Source organism: Sturnus vulgaris, chromosome 5 (assembly GCF_052056855.1).
Source record: "Sturnus vulgaris isolate bStuVul1 chromosome 5, bStuVul1.hap1, whole genome shotgun sequence".
Taxonomy (NCBI): Eukaryota; Metazoa; Chordata; class Aves; order Passeriformes; family Sturnidae; genus Sturnus; species Sturnus vulgaris.
This window is the reverse complement of record NC_142247.1, coordinates 18817763-18838951: the sequence shown is the minus strand read 5'-3', so window position 1 is coordinate 18838951 and position 21189 is coordinate 18817763. Positions and strand designations below refer to the sequence as shown.

General features: G+C 37.5%; 1 protein-coding gene across 6 annotated transcripts in view; it reads right to left on the bottom strand.

Annotated features, from left to right (window-relative positions):
- SYT1 (synaptotagmin 1) overlaps window positions 1-21189 on the bottom strand; it is a 333238-nt gene that overhangs the window by 68287 nt on the left and 243762 nt on the right. For 4 of the 6 annotated variants that reach the window (XM_014888619.2, XM_088164986.1, XM_088164983.1 and 1 more), the window contains 4 exons: window positions 20301-20485; window positions 7828-7950; window positions 4509-4676; window positions 1038-1205 (listed from right to left, as the gene is read on the bottom strand). In XM_014888619.2, coding sequence (XP_014744105.1) covers window positions 1038-1205; window positions 4509-4676; window positions 7828-7950; window positions 20301-20485 — 644 coding nt within the window. The remainder of the gene's footprint in view (window positions 1-1037; window positions 1206-4508; window positions 4677-7827; window positions 7951-20300; window positions 20486-21189) is intronic. The other 2 variants (XM_088164987.1, XM_088164988.1) reach the window with 1 other exon arrangement.

The window sequence follows — 21189 nt, the reverse complement described above, 5'->3', positions numbered from 1 at the left end:
AGTTGAAAAAAGCCATCTGAAAATACAATCTTTAAAACAAACACTTAAAAAGGAAGACTGAAATCTACCATTTTTGAAAACCTGAGAAGGCTGCATGGCTCTGCATTTTCTGCTCTTTTCACCACTTTTAGTCTAAATCAATACTCAGGTTTTCATCACTTGTGAGATGTAAAGATTTCTTTGAGAGATTGTCCCTTTAATTATAGAAACGAAGATCTGAATCCAAAGCACTTTATTAGCTGAATTAGATGATCAGAAACTCAGACTCACAATTACTTTTCCTCCCACTAGAGAATTAAAGCATGCTATGCACTCTGAGTGGGCAAGTACTGTCTATCAATCAAAAGGAAAAATAATGTAAAAGTGAGCACAAAATTGTCTGACAATAAGCAAAAAGTTAGATGTATCAGTATGAACAATCTCACAGGATGCACAATCTGGTGATGAAATATTTCCAAGAAGTGTCTTGTGTACATGTAGCACTATAACTAATAAATAATGAATCCAAGGGATGTTGACAATGAGAGGAAAATAAAAAGGGGATAAATATTTGAGTAAGATGCCATTCCAAGGTTTTTGTAAAATTTATAATTCTAATCAAAGGACATTTTTGCATAGTAGTTCAATAAAACTGTAAGGTATTCCAAAGAAACCCTACCATTATCATGCACAGTAAGATGTCTTGAGATGCAAACCTCGAGAACCACCAAGAAACCTAAATGCACACCACTTATAATGCAAATGCAAATTCTACATGCCCAAAATGCACCAATTCAAGAAAATGTCAAACTCATGAAAACATTTTTAATATGTTGCATAAAGTATCAAAAAGACTGATTGAATTAGCAGAGGAGAATGCTGCATTCAGTGAGTATTGGAAAAGATGCTTATCAAAAATTTATCAGGCAAAGTAAATCTGAGAAATGCTGATAACAGATGGGCTCTGTCTCGGCAAAAAAAAATATTGCTAGTTTGTCTGTTTCTCTAGGTGAGAAAAAAAGTGCTCTGGGAGGAATAAAAAGTCTGATTTTTCTTACCTCTTCTTTCTCTGCACTTTGCAAGTCCCTCCACTCCTCAGTGACATGACCGAAGTCCACTGTGTTCATTGCAACTTTATATTCCCCAATGATATCATGTTTGGAGAAACGATCAAAGTCATAAACTGCCATCACTAAAGTTTTTCCACCCAGCTCAGAGTATGGCACCTGCAAAGACAAGAAAATTACAAACTCTGCATCATGAGACAATAAAGATTGGTCCACTACAATGCAAATCTATTTCTTTGGTTTATCAGCTGTCATCTCAGGTAAATTGAACTGCAGAGAAAATTATGAGGTGTATTTGTTTCAGAGTCACCAGATGCAGTATTTCTTTAGACAAGGCTCTGGCACTCAATAGAACAATGTGGCAGCTCACTCATCACTCCTGGGTTTTTCTCATTCTACTTCAAATCATTTTGTGGGTGATGAAACTGAAACAAGAAGCCAAATTACTTGCACTGAAGACACATGAACTTTTCACACAATGGTGTTTTTTCCTCAATAAATCACCTGTCATCACTCAGAGATGGCTAGCACCAGACTGATGAAAAAACCAGAACTGGCTTACTATAGATGACACAAAGTAATTAAACACTGGATGGGTCTCTAACAGTACCAATTACTTACCAAGGCATATTTTCCAGTAGTACACCTTTCACATGTTAGACACTAAGGTGCTTCTTAAGTCACAATGTGTAACTAGAAATTGTGGGGGCAGAAAGCCAAGTTCTGACAAATTCTCCAGCTGTACTCATGTGGTTCAGACAGATGCTGTGGTTTGGATGTTTATAAGTCACATTTTTAATATTCAGATGGAGACATGCAGTTCATGTAAGCTACACCTGAGTGGCTGTGTGAAAAGGTCTGATTTAGGAATTGTTTGGATTTATGTGAACACTTGGTCAATCTCAATATATTCTCTAAGTATAAATGGTTTCCATAGGATTCAGTAAATACTTCTTTATTAATCAGAAGTGAACATGTGGCAATACCATTGGCGTTGTTAACCTTTATGTTCTTGTCTGCTTAAACCTTAGGACTGTTGTCTTTCGTTAGTGTTCAGCTTCCACCTGCTTATTAAAATACTTACTAGTAAGTACTAATTTTCCCTTTACATAACATCTTACATAACATTTAAAATAAGCTTATCAATTTGAGAGCCAGATCTAGCTTCCATTATCGAGTTAGATATTTTCAGTGGTACATCGCTATGTATTTTAGTAAATACTACAGCAAAATCTGCTTTTCATTCTCTGAATTATCTGTATCTTCTAAAAAGCTAGAAAGGGCAAATGCATGTGAAAGGAAAAATTCTAAATAATAGTTTTATTTTTACATAGCCTCGAAAACAAGAGAAGAAAAAATGTCCTTAAGTTTATTTCTCTGTTTACAATATGACTTAATGGCCACTTGGAATACAAAGACTACATTAATCATTATTTACTTTTCTGTACTTGACCTCAGTAAAGCTAATTTTAGCCTCCTCCCTTTCTAAATTTTTCCATCATTTATTACTTCTAAAGTAGCTTCAGTCTCCAGCTTGTTCTGGATTATCAATGATGGCCTCAGCTCTCTCAGTGAAGGGTTGCTCCCTCTCCCTGCTTTCTGCTTGGACATAGTAAGTCTCTTGACTTAAAGCCAGTGAGTGAGACCTTGGTAAAAGGACACACACACATACACACATATATATAATATATATGTGTTCTACAGGAGTGTTTTTCTGGCACAGACATGTCACTCCTCTAGACATGAACCCTGATTCCCACTTTGGATCTGAGGAGGAACACCTCCTCTGGCAGGCTGGTGCAGTGCAGCCAGGATTTCTCGGTTCCCTTTGGCACTGCAGTGTGGGTATACAATTCCGACTGCTGCAGCCTGACAAACACTTGCACCCTGGGACAGCACCATGGATGTCTGGGAAAAAGGAATGCAAAAGGGAGGGACTGAGGTTCAGGGCTCAAGCTGCAATACAGCAGAAAGAGAAGTCAACTCATTCCCATTAGCCATACTTTGGGAGAAAGGCAGGCAGCTCACTGCTGTGCCCTGTGAACAGCATGGCCTGGGCTGCCTGGTGGGCAGCACTGCCAGAGAGATGGGAAGGATGCCAATAGAGGCTGTGCACCACTGGAGTGGGTCACAGGAGCAAAGCTCTGCACAAGTCAATGAGATACTGTCAACAGCTCCCACGGAAGTTGTTGTTATAGCTGCAGTTCCAGTAAAATGGTCACTGTAGTCCTCAGAACAATGACAGTACTTGGCATGCTCTGCTGGTTTTCTCTCAAGTAAAGACCACAGACCACAGGGGATGATCAATACCATATTGAGATGCACCTAAACAGTCTGTCAGGTTTGGCATGGAAAACAAACTATTTTCTGGAGCATAAAATTTAAATATTAAAGATGTGACTTACAACAAGTGGACATTATTATAGTCCAGAAGTGGCTGATCTGATTTATAACTCGTGTCTTCATCTTAGATGACAGCATTATTTGCTCTTTCTTTGCTTTTGTGAGCTGCACGGGAATATGTAATTTAGAAATCTGTTTTCTTTTAAATACTCTCTTAGGAGAGCATGAGGAAGAAATAACTCCCCACAAAAGATTACTTTTATGAACATCTTCAAGGAAAAAATAAACTTATATATGCAGTAGTAGTCGTGGCCTACAGGGATATCTTTCTCATTGAATGATTTCATAGCCTGAGTCTTTCACGGTTCCTGTTTTCAATCTGTAGCTGTCATTATATGATTGGGCACAAAGAGAAAGGCCTGAAGTAACAGCAGAGGAATGTATATAAGGAGAAGCCCTGTGAACCATGCTGCACAGTATTCCTTTATTCTATTTAACTGGGGTTTGAATTCGGCTACAGTTTTAGAAAAACACTATTAACAGATACTATTGGAACAATGTAAATACTGCAATGTAAGGCTTACCTACATTTATTTAATTCGTATTTTATTAAACTTGAGACACGATTTCTTTTCATACATAAAGTAGCATGGCAAAGAACTGCTATGACAGTCTAACAAGATTAATCTGCCATTTTGTCCTTCGCCCATTTACTTCCCTTGAGTTTTAATTTATATTTCAGGAAATGTTATCCTGAATTTCATATATCAAACTACAAAGATATTTAAAGAAAATATTGGTCTAGTGAAATTTACGTGACATTTGTCAAAGTGTCAATGTTTTCTGAATTTCTTGTACATTTTATCCAGCCATAAGATATGGATCAGATTGTCATCTATACAGATAATCGAAGTGCCTAAAATCAAACTGTGCCTTTTAAACCTTAAAACCTGTTAAACCTCTGACCCTGTATTATAGCAAGATTGAGTATCAAGGCTTTCTACAACAAGAAAATAATTTTTCTGCAGTTATCAATTAACTAAGACATCTAAATTCATAGCCAAGCATGAGTTACAAAGTGGTTAAATTAAAAAGTATCAATAATTATCAAAAAACTACCTTGAATGTAAATTGCTCATTGAAAACAGGGTTAAGGGTCTTTCTGTGGACTTTTGTCTCATATTTCTTCTTCTTATCAGGGAGCAGGAAGACTTTCACATAGGGATCAGATGTACCACCCATATCTAATGCAGGCAGCTCAGCTGCTTGAATAATCCCAACCAGAAGCTGAAAAGAGAGAAAAACAGCAGAACAAAATTTCAAATAGATATTTATAAAAACACTGTAACAGAGGAATGCATATGCAGACTCTATTTCTGGTCTAGGAGAAACTATACTTCCCTCGCTTCTCCCCCCCGCTTAAGGAAGGCAAATGAAGCAACACTATTGACTTTAGAAAACCAATTATGGCAGATGCAGACCGTACAAAGGCTGTTTTAAAGCAGAAAAGAGGTTTTCAAAGGGCAGCTGATTACAGCTAAATACAGACTTCATCCTTTTAAAGACTGCAATCAAATAACTTTCAATTGCTCTCTCCTCTTGTGCATTATTTTTCTATGCTGGGCACCACGAATAGAAATCACATTATTAAACAATCAAGAATGTCTAATTTTGACTACAAAATTTGTATTCTAAACCCCCAACATGTAACCTTCCCCCAGCCAAATGCAAAAGGTGATAAAATCAAATGTGAATCCTCAGGCAGAGCTTTATTGAAAACAAATTAATCTTGCAGTCTTCCTTACATTTAGGTTCTCTTGCTATGAACATGAATGGGCTCACAGGCAGTAAACTAAGGACAGCATTTTCAAAAAATATCTCATGAAAATGAACCTTTGGTAACTAAATTCTAATAACAATTTGTAATCTCATTGCAAACCAGAAAAATTAGATTTTTAAATCTCTTATATGCTTTGAAGATAAGACTGAATCATAATGTCTTGGCTGTTTTTTATGTGCTATAAATGATTATGCTATGTCATGTTATGTCATGTTATGTCATGTAATCTAGACACCCAGAGTATATGAGGCCTCATCAGCATAATGGAGCTGAGATAAAGAAAACACGTTTAATCTTGTTTCATAGATAGAAAACTAAAGTAAACATTAAAGTGTTTCTTCAAGGTCATTCTGAAGATACTAGGAACTGGGGATGAAATCTGAGAATATTTTCTTCTAAATCAGTGCTTCAATCACAATATATTTGCTTCTTTCATGGATGAATTGTTTAAAATTGGAAACAGGAACTCTAACAATTGGAACATGGAATAATATAGTCAACCTGTGAAAGAAATGTCTGCCTTCTAAGAGAGTCCTCAAAGTTGGACTTACAAGTTTTAAATTCACAGTATAGTCTGCATGTTTTCCCACTGACTGGACTCTTAAGTTTCATGAAACATTTTCCTTTAGCTGTATGAAACACTTCTCCTTTTGTGTTTGTGTTTTATTCTAGATGCATAACAGTTTATAACTACATGAATAGGCTCAGGATCTACATCAAGTTTTCCATATCAAAGAGTGAAAAACATGATTTTTACTTAACAGAGTGGAAAAGCAATTCAATTCTCCTTTATAATTTCTCCCCCTAAAACTGAGGCACAGTGCTCTGGAGAGTTCATTGGTCATCTTGTGTTCTTAGCCCTATGTAATATATTAGCCAAATTTTGGGAGGGACTGTAGTTTCATGCCATTGCACTATACTAACTTAACTGAATCCCCTCTCCTACTCTTTTACATCATCTATCCTTTGACAAATTTTAAGCTCCAATATAGTTTAGAGCAGCAAAACAAAATAGAAATCCAGATAATTTATTATCTTAACTAAATACAATACAGACTTACAGATTTGTGGCTCTTCCATCCTATTTTTCTTTGTAAAATATGGTTCATAAAGTCAACATTCCCTTTAACAAAATTCACACAGAAAATTTGTTTTCATAGTCTAAGAAAACTGAAATCTATTTTTCAGAATACATTTGCAGCTTCTCCTTTCCCCCTCCTTAAATCTTCTGCTTCTGAAGGATCTACACTTCATACTGATTTCATACTGATTTCAAGGGGGATCAGCGTGACTCATCACATGGCCAGGCAATTTGCTCTGGGAGGTGAGGAAAAGCTCCTTTAACAGATTCTTGAAAGGCTTCAGAACTCTTTTTAGCTCTTGCATTGTTAAGCAAGCACCTGTAGTCAGAAGACTGTTGAAAATACAGGCAAATACTATTTATTATGCCAGGTCATAGCTGTGTATAAATACCTTCCTGCTAAAAGATAAATTTTTCTAAATTTCTCTTATTGTCTTTGCCTTTGCAACAAGTAAGAATACCACGCTCTATGAACAACATCAAATAAAGAAAATGAATGTGGAATTTATCACAAATACAAATGGAAGGCAGTTCAGGTGCTAAATAGGAATTAACTGGGATTTACCTTCAGGAGTAATTTCTTTCCCTAAACAGGAAAGAAGTATGTCATCTTGACTGAACTTGTCAAAAAAAAAAAATGCAGGATATGTGTTCTCAAGTTTACTGAAAGATACAGAGTAGAAGTGAAGAACTCAGATGAGTTGGTAAGCTTTGGGCCAAAATCAGGCTCAGTGAATTTTAGTGTGAGGCTGTGAATTGGTTTAATTGACAAAACTGATCCCTGGCAAAGAGGCCAGGGAGGGGAGTAAATTATGAGCTAGTTCAGCATGTGGCCAGACCTGTTAAGTTGGTCAGTTCTAGGTCTACACATTATAGTGTCTATTAATTCTGAAAACTTGGTAAGTAAGCCAAAGTTTAGTCTTACCAGCTTCAGAGCAGAGAACTGAAGGAGTATCAGTCCTTAGATTCTTGTCCAACCTTCGTTTTTTTGGGGTACAGACATTTTTATTTGAACTTTTATTCCAGACTAAAATTTTAGGAAGTGTACTTTCATGGAGAGCAACAGAACCTAATGCAGCTAGTTATTACAGCATAGTGCACACTTGATGAAGTGAGAGAAAGCAATCTTACCAACCTTCTAAAATCCCCAGTGAATCAGCTTACCTTTACGTCCCTCTATTTTTACTGCCATTTGTGTTTGCTTACGTTTTAAACACTTGAAGGCTGAAGCTACATTTTAGTGACTGCATGCAAACTCTGTAATTTACGTGGATTGACATTTGTTGGAGATGCTGTAAGTTACTAATAATAATTAGATAAAACTGGATCTTCAGTTTTTGATTAAAGGTGAAATATAAACTCCAAGTGCATTCAATACCAATTTACCTCTATAATGAATTTTCTGTCTTATTTTTCCCTTTACTGCATGCACGTAGTAAGGATTTCAGAAATATCTACTTTAACATTCTCCACTTGCACACACAGAAACAAAATGTTACAGGTTGGTTGTTTCAAACCTGATTGTTCTGGAAGTCATAATCCAAAGAATACTGTATTTTCCCTAGCTTCTCAACTTCTTTGGCTTCTTCCTTCTCTTCCCCATCAGTCAGCCCAGTCTCAGCATCATCATCCTTAAGAGCCTAGAAAGAAGAAATGTAATATTCATAAATGAGGCAAACCGTTAAGCAGCAGTTTAAAATAGACACGATCCTCAAATCTATTTTAGAGCCATTAAAAGCAAGCATAACAGCAGAAATTCAAATATGCAGTTTTCATATATATCTCTACTTTTGAGTTGCTCAATAAGATGTTATAAATCAGCAAGCAAGCAATGGAAGTAGGAAGAAAGCTCCTCGGACTATAACAAGCAAGGATTGTTATAAAACCTGAAAGTAGAAACAAAATATCATCTCGATGTGAAAAAATAGTTCTTCTGGGCTCAGACTGGCTCTTAAAGAGGCACAAGGAGGCAAACATGCTATTAAATAAGCCAAGTCACGCATTCATTCAACTTAAGAATCTTGGCAATGTCAAACCTGGTTGTACATGCTGTGCATTGTTTGCATTTGGCAACACATTTCTGTAGGACTACTGTGATAAAGAGCATGTGCTGTGGATGAGCTCTTTCTACAATCATATGCCAAACATTTTTCATGTTTTTTAGAATGAATATGGAAGCAAAGTTTCCACCATGCCATTAGCAAATGCATGTTCCTCCTTTTCCCTCCCTCCCGAGACCAATTTCCTTTTTATTCATTCTCGCAATAAAGCTTGGCTGAACCAAATTGATTGCAAGTTGATTTTAGTTTGCTTAGAAAGAAACACAAAGAGAAAGAAATACAGAACTGCCCACAAGCTTTGTCAATTGCATAAAACCTATTCTTTAAAGGACACAGCAGATATCTTAGATTTTATACATAATTAAAATACTAAATTATGTAATTTTTTTTTCCTGTACCAGAAAGGAGAAGTATTTTCATTGTGTTAAAGATAATTCATACGATTATTAAACCATAATTAACTATGTAGCTCTTATTCCAGAAGATTCTTTCCTGGATAAGAGGTGAAAAACAGACAAAAGTGATGAGGCAAACAGTGAAAAATTGTGGAAAATGTAAAAGCAAAGTTGAGAGTGTGAAAATAAAGAATCAATACTGAGCATTCACCCAGAATTGTTATTTGCATGTTACAGTAAATAGTATACTTCTCTGTAAGAGCCCTATGTGAATGAAGATTCTTTCTATAAGAAGCTTCTTCTTGCACAGACAAAGTGCCAAAATAAGATGTATTCTTTGTTGCAATGTAATTTTTCTGCAATTGTGGTTTTTTGTGTTGTAGGAAACCTATAGCACTTCTAAAAAATAGGCTGCTGCTGGAGCTCTCTGAAAAGGTAGCAAGGCTAGAGAGTAGCTATATACACAGCTGATAGTGGTTAGGGAAAGAAAAAACATGAAAGCATTAACATTCTCACTCAGCCTTGAACACAGTGAGGGCCACACAAGAGTTGTGTGGGTTTGGAAAGAAGGAAGATTTATCTCTGAGGTAGAAAATGTTCTTCTCCAGAAGCCAGATCTAAATTCAAAAGGTCAGACTCAAACTGTATGATACTAAGCAATTATTTCTATACTTTTGAAATCAGCTAGAAATTCTGTTGGCATAGCTCAAATGCAACCAATCCAACAGCTTTGACTTTTGCGAGCTGAGGAGCTGGGTCTCACATAAATATCTGAATGTTAGTGAATGATGGACTCTACTAGAAACATAAATTACATTGCACCTGGATAAGATTGGTGGGAAAGGTCAGTGATGGACAGAATCACCTGTGACACTGGAAGAGTAGTATTTTTCAAAGTAAACAATTTCTATTTGGAAGGGCTGGACTGCCTGAAATGAAATTTGATTTGAGACATTTTATCACTGAGCTCTTAGTAAGTTCCCTGACTGTAAGTTCCCTGACAACATTTTTGTTAGTACAAGAAGTGTGACACTTGAAAACTGATAGGCTCCCTGGTAGACCATACATGGAATTTCCAGGATATGGAGTGATGTGATTATGCCAAACACTCTTGCTTTTGGTAACAAAAATAAGCTTAAGGTATTGTGATCATAAAACAAGACTTGACTCAATCCAACTGAAGCAACCAGGTTTATTTGAGCCTGGAGACAACAGAAAATAGTAAGTCAGAGCTGGATGTTAACTCTGAGATCCAGTGCTCTGAATCATCCCACTATGGTCCTAAAAGAGGACTCCTGATAAAAGCGTGATATACAGCTCCAGTATATTATTGTTTCTGGAATAAGGACTGGACTTTCTGCTCCATCTACTTTTGACCTGGATTTTCTTTGAGAGGAAATATCCTATGGCCATTCCCTAGGGAGAAAAGTGAGAATGCAAAAAGAACCTTATATGCTAATTTCCAAGTAAGAGGAATTTGTGAACAGTCCATCAAGGCAATAATATATCCATACTTTCTCTGGGAAAATTACATTCTCTTCTGCAAAGCTGTTCAGTCCAGATGACAGAACTGTGGGTAGCTCAATGTGAAAAAAAGTTCTTACTGTGACTACAGAAAATATAATGGGAAGCTAACATCTCTCTTGCAAGGGAGTTTTGAAGTGCAGGCAGAAAACAATGTATGGTTAAGAAACTCATCTCCACAGGTTATGAGAAGCCTATTGGAAAGGTGAAAGCAATTTCCATGAGAGATGGACAACATTGTACATTACTGACATCAGCTGAGGAGCTACATGATTCTTCTTGACCTTGACTCAGAAACACTGAACCACTAAGAAACAACACTAAGAAAGAAACAGTGTTTGGATAGGAACAAGTTTGTGGCACTGAGAGGAGGAAAAAAAAGTAAAAATATTATCTCTACAGCAGTCTGTAAGTATTAGTTTTTACTGTTAAGGGAAGAATTTGCTTTCAAACTAGAGGCTAATGCTTCAGGAAGAAGCTGAGTCAAAAGAAGCAACAAGGTTTCTTATGCTTGATTTAGCTGCTGAGCCCTAAAGAGGAAGAATTGGTTTGCTTCAAAGTACTTGAAACACCCCGAAGGGATTTTAATTTTGTATTGAGATTCTCTGAAAGATCAATATTTAATGGAATACTACAACATCCCTCAATTTATAGCATAGTGCATCCCACTGCATTGAATCTTGTTGCATTGCTACAATCAATTAAAATAAGCAGCTATATTTTGTTTTATAAACAATAAAATATTTTTAATTATAAGCAAGCTTTTTAATCAAGCCTTTTCAAATGATAAACCATAACCAGAAAGACTGGATTCAGATGCAGAGGAATGTAAGCCTTGTCTTCTCTAACATTTTCTTTAACTTCATGACATTTTAAATGGTTTTACTGTGAAATATGCAACATCGAAATGCTTGATTTCATTGTGCTGGAGACTGGATTTATCTTTTTTAATTTGAGATTACCATTAATTTTACTCAAGCAGTTTCTTCATTTCTGCATTACATATGCAGAAACACACAACATCTATTTCCTCTCAAATGTGTATAAGTATCTGATAAATAGGCTTATATGTAAGCAGGTGTAGGAATGTACCAAGAAAGTGTTAATCCAGTACAAACATTTCAAGGTGATACATCTATGTCTACTGAAATCAGAACCACTACTCTGCAGTGGTTCTCACAACAAAAAGGGCTAAATTACAGCAATTTGAGATCCACTGTTCAATCTGCTGGTTGCATCTTCACTTCCATAATGTCATTAAGAGTGGTTTTGCAGCCTCCTCTTTTCTTCTGAGTTGTTAAAGAAAATGCTTAATTTTCAATTCTTTTGAAACTCCATACCCTGTAGTGGGTTTTTACATTTCCTGGGTTTTTTCCTCCCTCTCTTTCCCCTAGCTGACAAAAGCCTCTCTCCAGTGACAATGCATCCTGACACTGCAAACATCCCTTGCTTTCAGCTCAGTTCCACCAAAAACCCTGCACCATTTCACTAGGTTTGCCCCACTATTATCAACCACAAACCACAAAAGAGATTCTGGGGCTTAAAACAACTTTAATCCCTCCCTAAACTACATATAGAAAATGAGACGGTCTGCAGTGGCAGTTGCTCTGCTGGTTGCCTCCAGACTCCGCATGTGCAGAAGCTTCAGGAAAGCGAAGTGGTAGAAGACGCCTGTAACAAAGCTGCTGGGGGAGCAAGTGTACCTGCTTGCCTCTGTACTGAGAGGCAGAGGCCACAATCATGACTGAGTCACACCTTGTTAATGACTAGTTTATTTTGCAAACCATTTAAAATGCAAAGTGTCTTTCACTTTTGTATATAAAGAAATGCTTTTGTTAACAGAGTTTTTAGGGTTCCTTCTGTTCATCGGGTGGACTACAGCCTCACCTTTAAGGAAACAAGCTACCATTAAGCAATAAGAAGAGACACTGGGGAGCAAAATAAAACACTGACTGTAGCCTCTAAATTTGTTTGCTGCATGGTGCATGGTGCTGTCCTGATTTCCATTTCCACCTCCCCTCCATAATTTCTTTTGCAATGGTGAAGTAAATATTGTTTTAATGTTTGAATGATGCCCAGTCCTCAGGCTTGAGCAATTCCTGGTGAGTTGAGAAAAGAAAACAGTAAGATTTTGTAACAAGAATGTTCTGTGCCATGTCCAACAATGAATTTATTGGAAAGACAATTTTTCCTCCACAGCTAGAAATGACTACTTTTCCACTAATGGTGGTGCACCTCTTATAATTAGCTTTCCCATTCAAGAACACCATAATTCTGATCAGGCCAATTTATATCCCAAGGGAAAACAAAAGCCTTTAAAAATTCCTGTCTGGTTCCCTATCACAAAGCAGACAAGCCTGCAATTGTAACATGTTCTCTATCAGAGCCCCTCAGAAGGAAAGGCTACGTTTCATTCACTCAGCATCTGCTTTCTCTCCATGAATTAATTTAAAGAGCATGTTGTGCCTGGGTTTCCAGTGGCTGCGCCAGGCTTTGGTCATTGTGAAATCTACTTTGCCATGACTGCTGTAAGAATGTTGGCCTCACATACCAGCAGTGGGCCACACTGATGCACACAATGAGAAAAATCCTGCTGGGTTCAGCATTCAATGCCTTGACTTGCTTGATTACTTCCTTGCTTGTTATCCAGCTTTTAAATGGTCTTGGTTGGGTTATACAAAAGGTTTTCTTTCTTCAGGAACTCTATGACATGGGGTCATCATGTTCAGCTTAAGAGCTTGCTGAATTGTTTGGGTACTAAAATACCAACTTAATCTGATGCAAAAGAAAAATACAGAAGATGCTGCAGGTGTTCAGTGTAAAATATGAATACATTCATTTAAGTTGGAGCTGTTATGCTCACAAACAAAACAAAACCTGTTTTTGATGTTTTATAAACACCTATAGCCAGTGTTTATAGACTGAAAAAGATGAAGCTGACCTGGGAGACTAATATGGAAGTTCATCCTGTGGGTCAGGGCTGTAAAAGCAGGGCCCATGTGTATGAATAAAAGTAGCAGGCACTCCTGCAAGCACGCTGCTGTGCTCTGCCCCCACCTGCCATATGGCAGGCAGTGCTTGCCTGCACTGAGAGCAGGCTGTGAGTGGGAGGCAGCTTTAGGCTGCTTGGCCACTGCATGCTGCTCCATCAATTGTTCTTCATCCTCTCCAAATGAATGGCAGTGGGCCAGATGGAAGCATGCTTTGGGACAGAGCTGGCTCCTTGACCTGGGAGGACCACTCAGCGTACTGCATTTATTTCTATTTGAAAAATCTGTCATACTATATAATTAGGACTACATGTATTTGATAGTGAAAATTAACCTAAATATAGCTAGACATGATTTACTGAGTGCCACTATGATCTGTGGAGAAAAAGTTGGCACAGACGTGTTTTACTGGCTTACTTCCTTAAAAAGAGACAAGATAATCCTCTGACCATTTTCTAAATTGGACTTTGTGAAGTGCCATAAGAATATGTTTGAAGGCTGTTTGCTATTCACATCTATTATATACCAATTTGTAAAGAGTAAATACCCTTGCCTAAAAAGAAAACAATTAAATATCCCCAAACATTTAGTTTTTAATTTTAAAAAAATGTAAACCTCATTAATATGAACTGCTGTTCTTGTTGTAGATTATGCATACCCACTAACTTCAGACATAGTGTAGGAGTTTAGCTCTCCATACAATCTGAGGATATAGGTAAATATCTTGAGAGTATGATTCAGGTCACTTAATTTAAGGACTAATTGCATACTTCCTAAATGCCACTCCATTAGGAACCTGCAGACTCTGGTCTTGAATAAAGAACTCAAAATTTAGTCTGTTAATCAAGAAAATGCATAAAACATCCTTGTGGATGGAAGCTTCCAGTGGTAAGACCTTCAATACAGAAAACAAGATATGTAAAAGAATGAGTATGATCTCTACCTTTGTCACCCTAACAGTACAGTAGGTTATGACAGAAGTAACAAATTAATTACTTTACAGAAAAAAATAGTTTAACAAAGGAGGAAAACAAATTCAGGAAGCATGCAAAGCAAGCTTTCATGTTTTCTTGGGAGTGACTGACAGGAAGAGACAGGAATGCAAATAAGCCCAGTCTTGTGTCTCACAGCTACTGCTGCCATATTTTCTGGCTTCTGAAGTCTAATATAAATCTAAATTTCAAAAGAGTTTTACAGAAAACCTATTTGCAGAACATGAACACTCATCTATAACATTTTATCTTCATAAACGTTATTCACATTTTTCAGGAAGTTTTATGCACACTGCACAGTTGTCTTTGAGGCAGATGAAAGAGCAGGACAACTGGTCAAGGCTGAGATTGAATTAATGTAACAACAGGACTCAGTCCTTTTGACTGCCACAGTAAACTAATTTGGCTTGTTTTCTAAGAAGACTCGTCCCCATTGTTTGTGACTAACCCTCTTCACTTAGTGGCTCTGCAGCACATCATCCTTCTGAGTGTGAATTAGGATGTCTGACTGCACTGTGGATAAGCCAAAGCGAGCATTAACACCACCACAGGCTGAAGATGACAAAAAATGGGAACTGGCATGCTGACACCAAGATAGGTAGCACTGTGGAATAAATACACTCACTATTCTCTAGGCATTCAACTGGGAAAACAAGAATGTAACCAAATATTGCAGAAGAAAAGACCACTGCCAGCAACAGAACTCCTGTCCCTCAAAAAATTCCTCGGATTTTTTTCTGGCAATAAAGTCTTGAGTTGCTTCAAATGAAATCCAGGCTCTCTAGATGTCAGTGTGGATTATCCTGACATCATCTGGGCTATTGTCTTCATGCTGCCAGGTCAATGCACTCTACTTAGAAATATTTCAGGGCACCTAACATTAAAAATCTTTTTCCTTCAGTATTTTGTCTACATGAGGGCAAGGGTGTTGGATGATCAACAGCTAGAACCATAAGGTGAATCAGTCTATAAAAGAACCATGGTATATTGAAGTTTGGCTGGGTGCAATTGCAGCTCTCACTGTCATGTCACTTTATAACACCTGCTATTCAGAAAGCAACATTAATCCCAATATTCTGACTAAGTTAGTACATAACCCCAATGTAAAAGGAAAAACAAACAGAGAGAGAAGTCAGGTGGCTGACTGAAGGACACAGTAAATCAGTAGCAGAACCAAGAATATACTACTCATAATCCAGGCTGTAGTACATACACCTAATACTAAATCTCCTGTTTCACCAAACACACACATTGTGTGTTAGTAAATTCTTTACTAGTTACAGTGCTTTAGCCTGATGCAATGAGAAAGGTCTGAACTATTAAAACTGCTTTTCTACAAATGCTTTGTGACCTAATAAAATGTTCAGACCACAACAATTATTCTCCAAGTAATAAGGCTAAATTTTAGTAAGTTCTCAGTGCTGCTGGTCATGACTGAAATGATTATGTCTATTATTTTTCTTAGCCCACAGGCTGAGCTTAATCAAGAATTTTGCTGTACCAATGCATTAAATCCAGACATAATAAATCTGAAGCTATTACACCATCTCTGAAACAGTCTTCAGGGCCTTTTTTTTCCCCTTCAAGGAAAAAAAATGTAGTGGGAGCTACCAGGGGCATTAGTAGAGATTGAACGTTATGAAGATGAAAACCATGATGGGAGGATCTCACAAAAACCCTAGTGCCAGTTATCACTAGGTTGCACCAACAGCAATCTGTACTAAGACCACTTCAAAAACTGTGGAATGGAACACTAAGAATTCAGTGCCTGAGCACTGTACTGAGATGATGTGAGAGCCCACAGCAAGTTTCATGAGGTAGCAGTTATTTTAGCAACACTTAGAAACTAAGACATTAAAAAACCACATTGCTTCTGTCTACTTTTGATGATGGTGACATTTATACAAAAAGAAAATATAATTAGCAAGTTATTTTTATGTGCTGATCAATTTTAAACTTGAGCTTTCTGGTACAGTTGGATTTAATATTTTAACTATAGAATGAATGACAACCTCTTTTCTTCCACCCTGCTCCAGTCTCTCCCCAAGTATATATCCAACCAAAAAATACCCAATCAATTTAGTTCAGCCTCTTGATGTGTGTATCAAAGCTACTACATGTCCATCTCTGCTAAGGAGACAGAGCTGTCAGGAGACTATGCATGAGAGCTTAAGTCTAGGTGTGTCCAAATAGCAAAATAAACCTACCGCAAGTGACAATCCAGAACAGTCATGAGACACAACATTGACAAGGAGGACAGAGGAGGAAGAAATAAAAATTAAAACATCCACACACAAACATTAGTAAAAAACATGGAGAAATGACCTTTTTTACAGGTGTACATTCGTTAACAATTTTGCCTTCCCTTGAAGGAATCTAATCCTCCTGGTGGCCCTTGGCAGAGCTGTATACTCGACTTGAAAAAGCAAACCTTGCCTGCAATGGAAATGGGTCTCAAGACGGAAAACCTAACCTCTTTTTCAACTCATCTCCCATTCTACCTCAGCTACATTTTTTGATAATCTTCATATAAAGACAGTTTCTCTTTTGAAGCAGTGTTTAGGGAAGTGGATTTTGAAGCACAAATATTCTAAAAGAGACCAAAAATTTATTCCCCTTTCCGTATGACTTTTGAGCTAACTGTGTCTCTTTGTCAAAAGGATCTTCAACTATGCCAAGTTAAATGGCTCTATAATGATTAGGCATGAATAAAGTAGTTCAGAAGTTCCCTGCAACAAAAAAATCCAGACTAAGACAAAAATTGTATTTCCAGGAGCTCTTGATTTCAATTTACCAAATGGCACTGTTTCAACTTCATGTGCCTAGGGAACTAGGATCCTACACGATGCCACGTGACAGCCAACTGCTATTATGCACTCTTAGTTGAAGGCAGAAGTAATTAGCACTTGCAGGTTCAGGCCTAACAATGAATGAAGTAGGTTTTTCAGTTTTTGACATTAGTACTGTATGTTGCCCTTTATAAGGGCATTAGATTTACATCTTACCCTTCAATTACTGTTTTAACAATTTGCTTCTTTGAAGAGATAAAAGGCACTCATATTATTCGCCTTTCTGTTTTATGCCAGAGCCTCTAAAGTGCTTAAATTCTCTTAACTGAAATATGCTATGTTTAGCATTGCCTTGAGTTCAGCTAGGTATATTAAAACCTGCACTGGTAAGTCAAGACAAACTGTTAGAATAAAAAAATACGTCATACAGAGAAAAATGACAGAAAAAAATGCTGCATTAGGAATGAAGTTGGCAAAAGTTACTGAATGCCAAGGACTTCAAATCTGTACACTGTCAGACTGCTGGAAATGAATTTAAGGTGCCAATTTAAGAACCTTTTATCCTAGGTTTGAAATCTCAAGACAGTGAGGAGACGTGGCTGGAGAGTTGGTGATCTACTTATTAAAGGTCTGACATTTACACCAACTGTGAATCTATCCTCCTTAGGTTTAACTGTGCAAAACAAAGATGCTAGTTAAATCCCAAAATATCCAGGCAAATGTAGGTTTAAATAACCACACCCAGTATTTTGAATGGAATCATCTTAAAATACCTATCTGTGCAACATTTCAAAGTCTGAGATCTTTTTGTAGACAAAAGATGCAAGATTCAGCTTTTTATCAAATTTTCCCATTAAAAAGATACAAAGGGAACTCAATGTTAATAAAATAATGTAATTTTACATTTCAAATACTTATTTTCCAAGAGTCCATGGTCATTTATCCAGGTCCTAATGAATATAATTAAAAACACTTAATAATACATTGTAAATACAACGAAGGCCTTGCACAATATGGAACAAATTCCACATAAATATCAATCAACAAACTGCACATTATTTATCCTATGACAAAGTATTAAGTTTGTTATCATCAGCACGACATAACAAAGTTCTCAAGAAATTTTTTCACCAGCATAATCAAAGCAGTTCTTCCAAATTATTCTGGGTTCAATGGGAGGAGCTAGCCAACAGTAGCCTAGGATAAGCCAACAACTGATGATCTGATTTTCCACACACTGAAGGGGAAATCTCCCACAATTTCTTAATATTAATACCACAGAACAAAATCTATAAATCAAATACAGGGATGAATGCTAAATCAAAGTGCTTTAAGAGGAGTTTGTTTCATATTCATCATACGGAGAAGAAAACCACCAGCATAATATCTTCTTCAAGGGAGAACGCAGAATGTCTGCTCTGATGATTTTGAGCTCAGTCTCACTAATCTTTCTAACCTTGGAATACCTCCATCTACATTAGTGATTTCGTTTGCAGAGAATGTTTTTTTCAGGTGTGAATTTTTATTGTGTTGGTGTCACACAGTTGGTGTCACACACTCCAGTACACCCGGTGCGGCACACGAAGCATTGCATCTCCAGGAGGAGTCAAGGTTGAAACGGTGCATCATGCAGTATCTAAAGTACTCCACTTGCAATGTGGATGTAAGGGTCTCCAGTATTTGCTCTTTGTCCTCTTGTCTCTGGAACTGAAACTGGAAATAGCTTGGATAGCTCTACACTTAACCATTATTTTCCTCCCCTTACCTGAGCTCCATTTTGACTCTTCTCATGTGATCTACTGCAGCTGGTCATCAGACCTGCAAGGCTTCCTCATCCACTCTCCTGATTTTGCTCCTCCCATCCCACATCCTACATGCTGGAAAAGCATGCTAACCTGTTCCAGGAATCTGAAGACTGATGAGCCACACTGGTGGCTGTTCCATCACTGAGCAGTGACATTTCACCACTTATTCTGGACTGACCCATGTGCCTCTTTAGCTACTGTGCTTTAAGATTCTCTTCTTGGATCTTGTCCCTGACCAGTTGGCCCTAGTCCTTGGGTTCCCAGCTTTGACTTGTATTTCTGATGAATCTGCCTTGAGCTCACCTTTCTTCTATGCTAGATCCCAACTTCTGGAATCATCTCCTTATTCCTGAACATGCTTTTATACTCTCTTTTGGACTGGGCAATGGCTCCTGTACTGCTCTAGCTCAACTTCCCCAGGGGTCTTGGGAACACAGACTCGACTATGCAATATCTTTTACAGTTATTTGCTCCTACTTAGGAGGGTTTGCAAAACAATTCTCTAAATTTCTTCAGTCCCTCCTTTTTGAAAAATCTAGCCCTTTGCCTTCTTAGCTTAGGAAATCTCTGAGGTTTGAGGACAAATAGATACTTCATGTTTATTTCCTCATTCTGCTGTTTATTCCCAGTAGTTTGCTCCAGGAAGGGCAATACTAAAATCCTGTGAATAAAAAGCTTTGTTTTCTCTCAGGAAGGTATTAGTCAAGTCTGTGGCCCTTAGCATTAAGCCCTGCAACCTCTGCTTCTCTTCCACCACACAGATCTAAAGGACAAGCTTTTCTGCCCTTATGAAAATGATGGTGCTCTCAAAGGGCATTATATTAATCTTCTTCTCCAAGTTACTCAGTTGACTTACAGCTCCAATTATGGCCTGTTATCTTTAATCTCCTCTCTAGCACAAAATGAATTCTCCAAACATCACTGTGTTGAATGTTCCTGTGGTTTTCCTTTTTCATTATTTCCCCTTGTTCCCAACTCTCATTTTTGCCTCTATACTATTGTTTCCTTTTCAGCTGAACTTTTGTGTAAAAAGAAATTTAGAGTCCTCAGCTACTTTTCTTCACTATGTAATCTCAGAAAGACTGCTAGTAAGATATACAAACACTGTAGCGGGTCTTGAAAAAAGTATGGTGAAAATTGCACACAGCTGCTCCACTTTTGAAGCAAGCAGGATACCCTTGATAAACTGCCCCTTAAAGATGAGTTCATTATATGCCTACTCATGTTTCTGCAGCAGAGCAGGGAAATTGGCTGGCTTCTTCATCAGTGATGCCACACCCAGGTTCATCCCTTGTGATACCACTGAGAAGATGCTGTCAATCAGTCCACTCTTCACAGAGCCACTACTGAGACAACAAGCACAGCTTTTTCTAGACACATCAAACAGAAACCTTCAAATGCAACCCAAAGTTCAAGAAATGGAGTGGTACTTTACCTGGTCTTTCATGCTTTTCCCTAAATCTTTAACATCTTTCATGTTAATAGCATTCTTCCCTCCCTTCTCCTTTCCCTTCTTCTTGTTCTTCTTTTTGAACAAGCATTTCTTACAGAGACAAAAGCAGCAGGTGAGGATTAATAGGACTGCAACTATGGCTATGGCTATTAAGGCCCAAGGTGGCACTGGAAGAGAAAAAGACACACACACAAAAAGAGAAGATGGTAAACTGTTAGTAGGGTTAAATTTAGAAACAAGCACATTTCTCTCACAGCTAAACCTTTTTCAATGAAAATGCCTTGCAGAAATACCTGAGATCCTTTCTAAAATATTCTATCATCATTTATATATGTCTCCCAACTGAGCATTTGCCCATACAATGCGAATTTAACACATATATCTATATACAAGCCTGGGGACACATATCAAACTCACTTGCAGCTATTTTGATTCATCAACAATCTGAAAACAGTATATCCAAAATATTTACACCATGCAATTTGTAAAATGCTCAGCACATTTAAGCAATTACTTGTTTCTTTCTTTAATCATCTCTCCAACCCACCTGGCATTGTGGCTGAATTGGGTGGAACTGACTGGAAATTTTCCTTTTCTGGAATGGTATCTGATCCAAGCAGTCAGTTCTAATGAACAGCCCTTTTCCTCTGCCCACTGCTGCACTTGACAGATTTGCAGATTCCTTGCAATAGCTGCAGGTCAAGGTCACTAGTGAAGACTGACCAAGGACAAAGGGCTTTCCAATCCATGGGCATTTGCCCTATTTGACACCATGCCCTTAACACTAGCGAAGTTTCAGCACACAGCTATATTCTCACCTATACTCTCCTATAAACAAAGGATTGTGTTACATTTTTTCATTAAGCTCAGG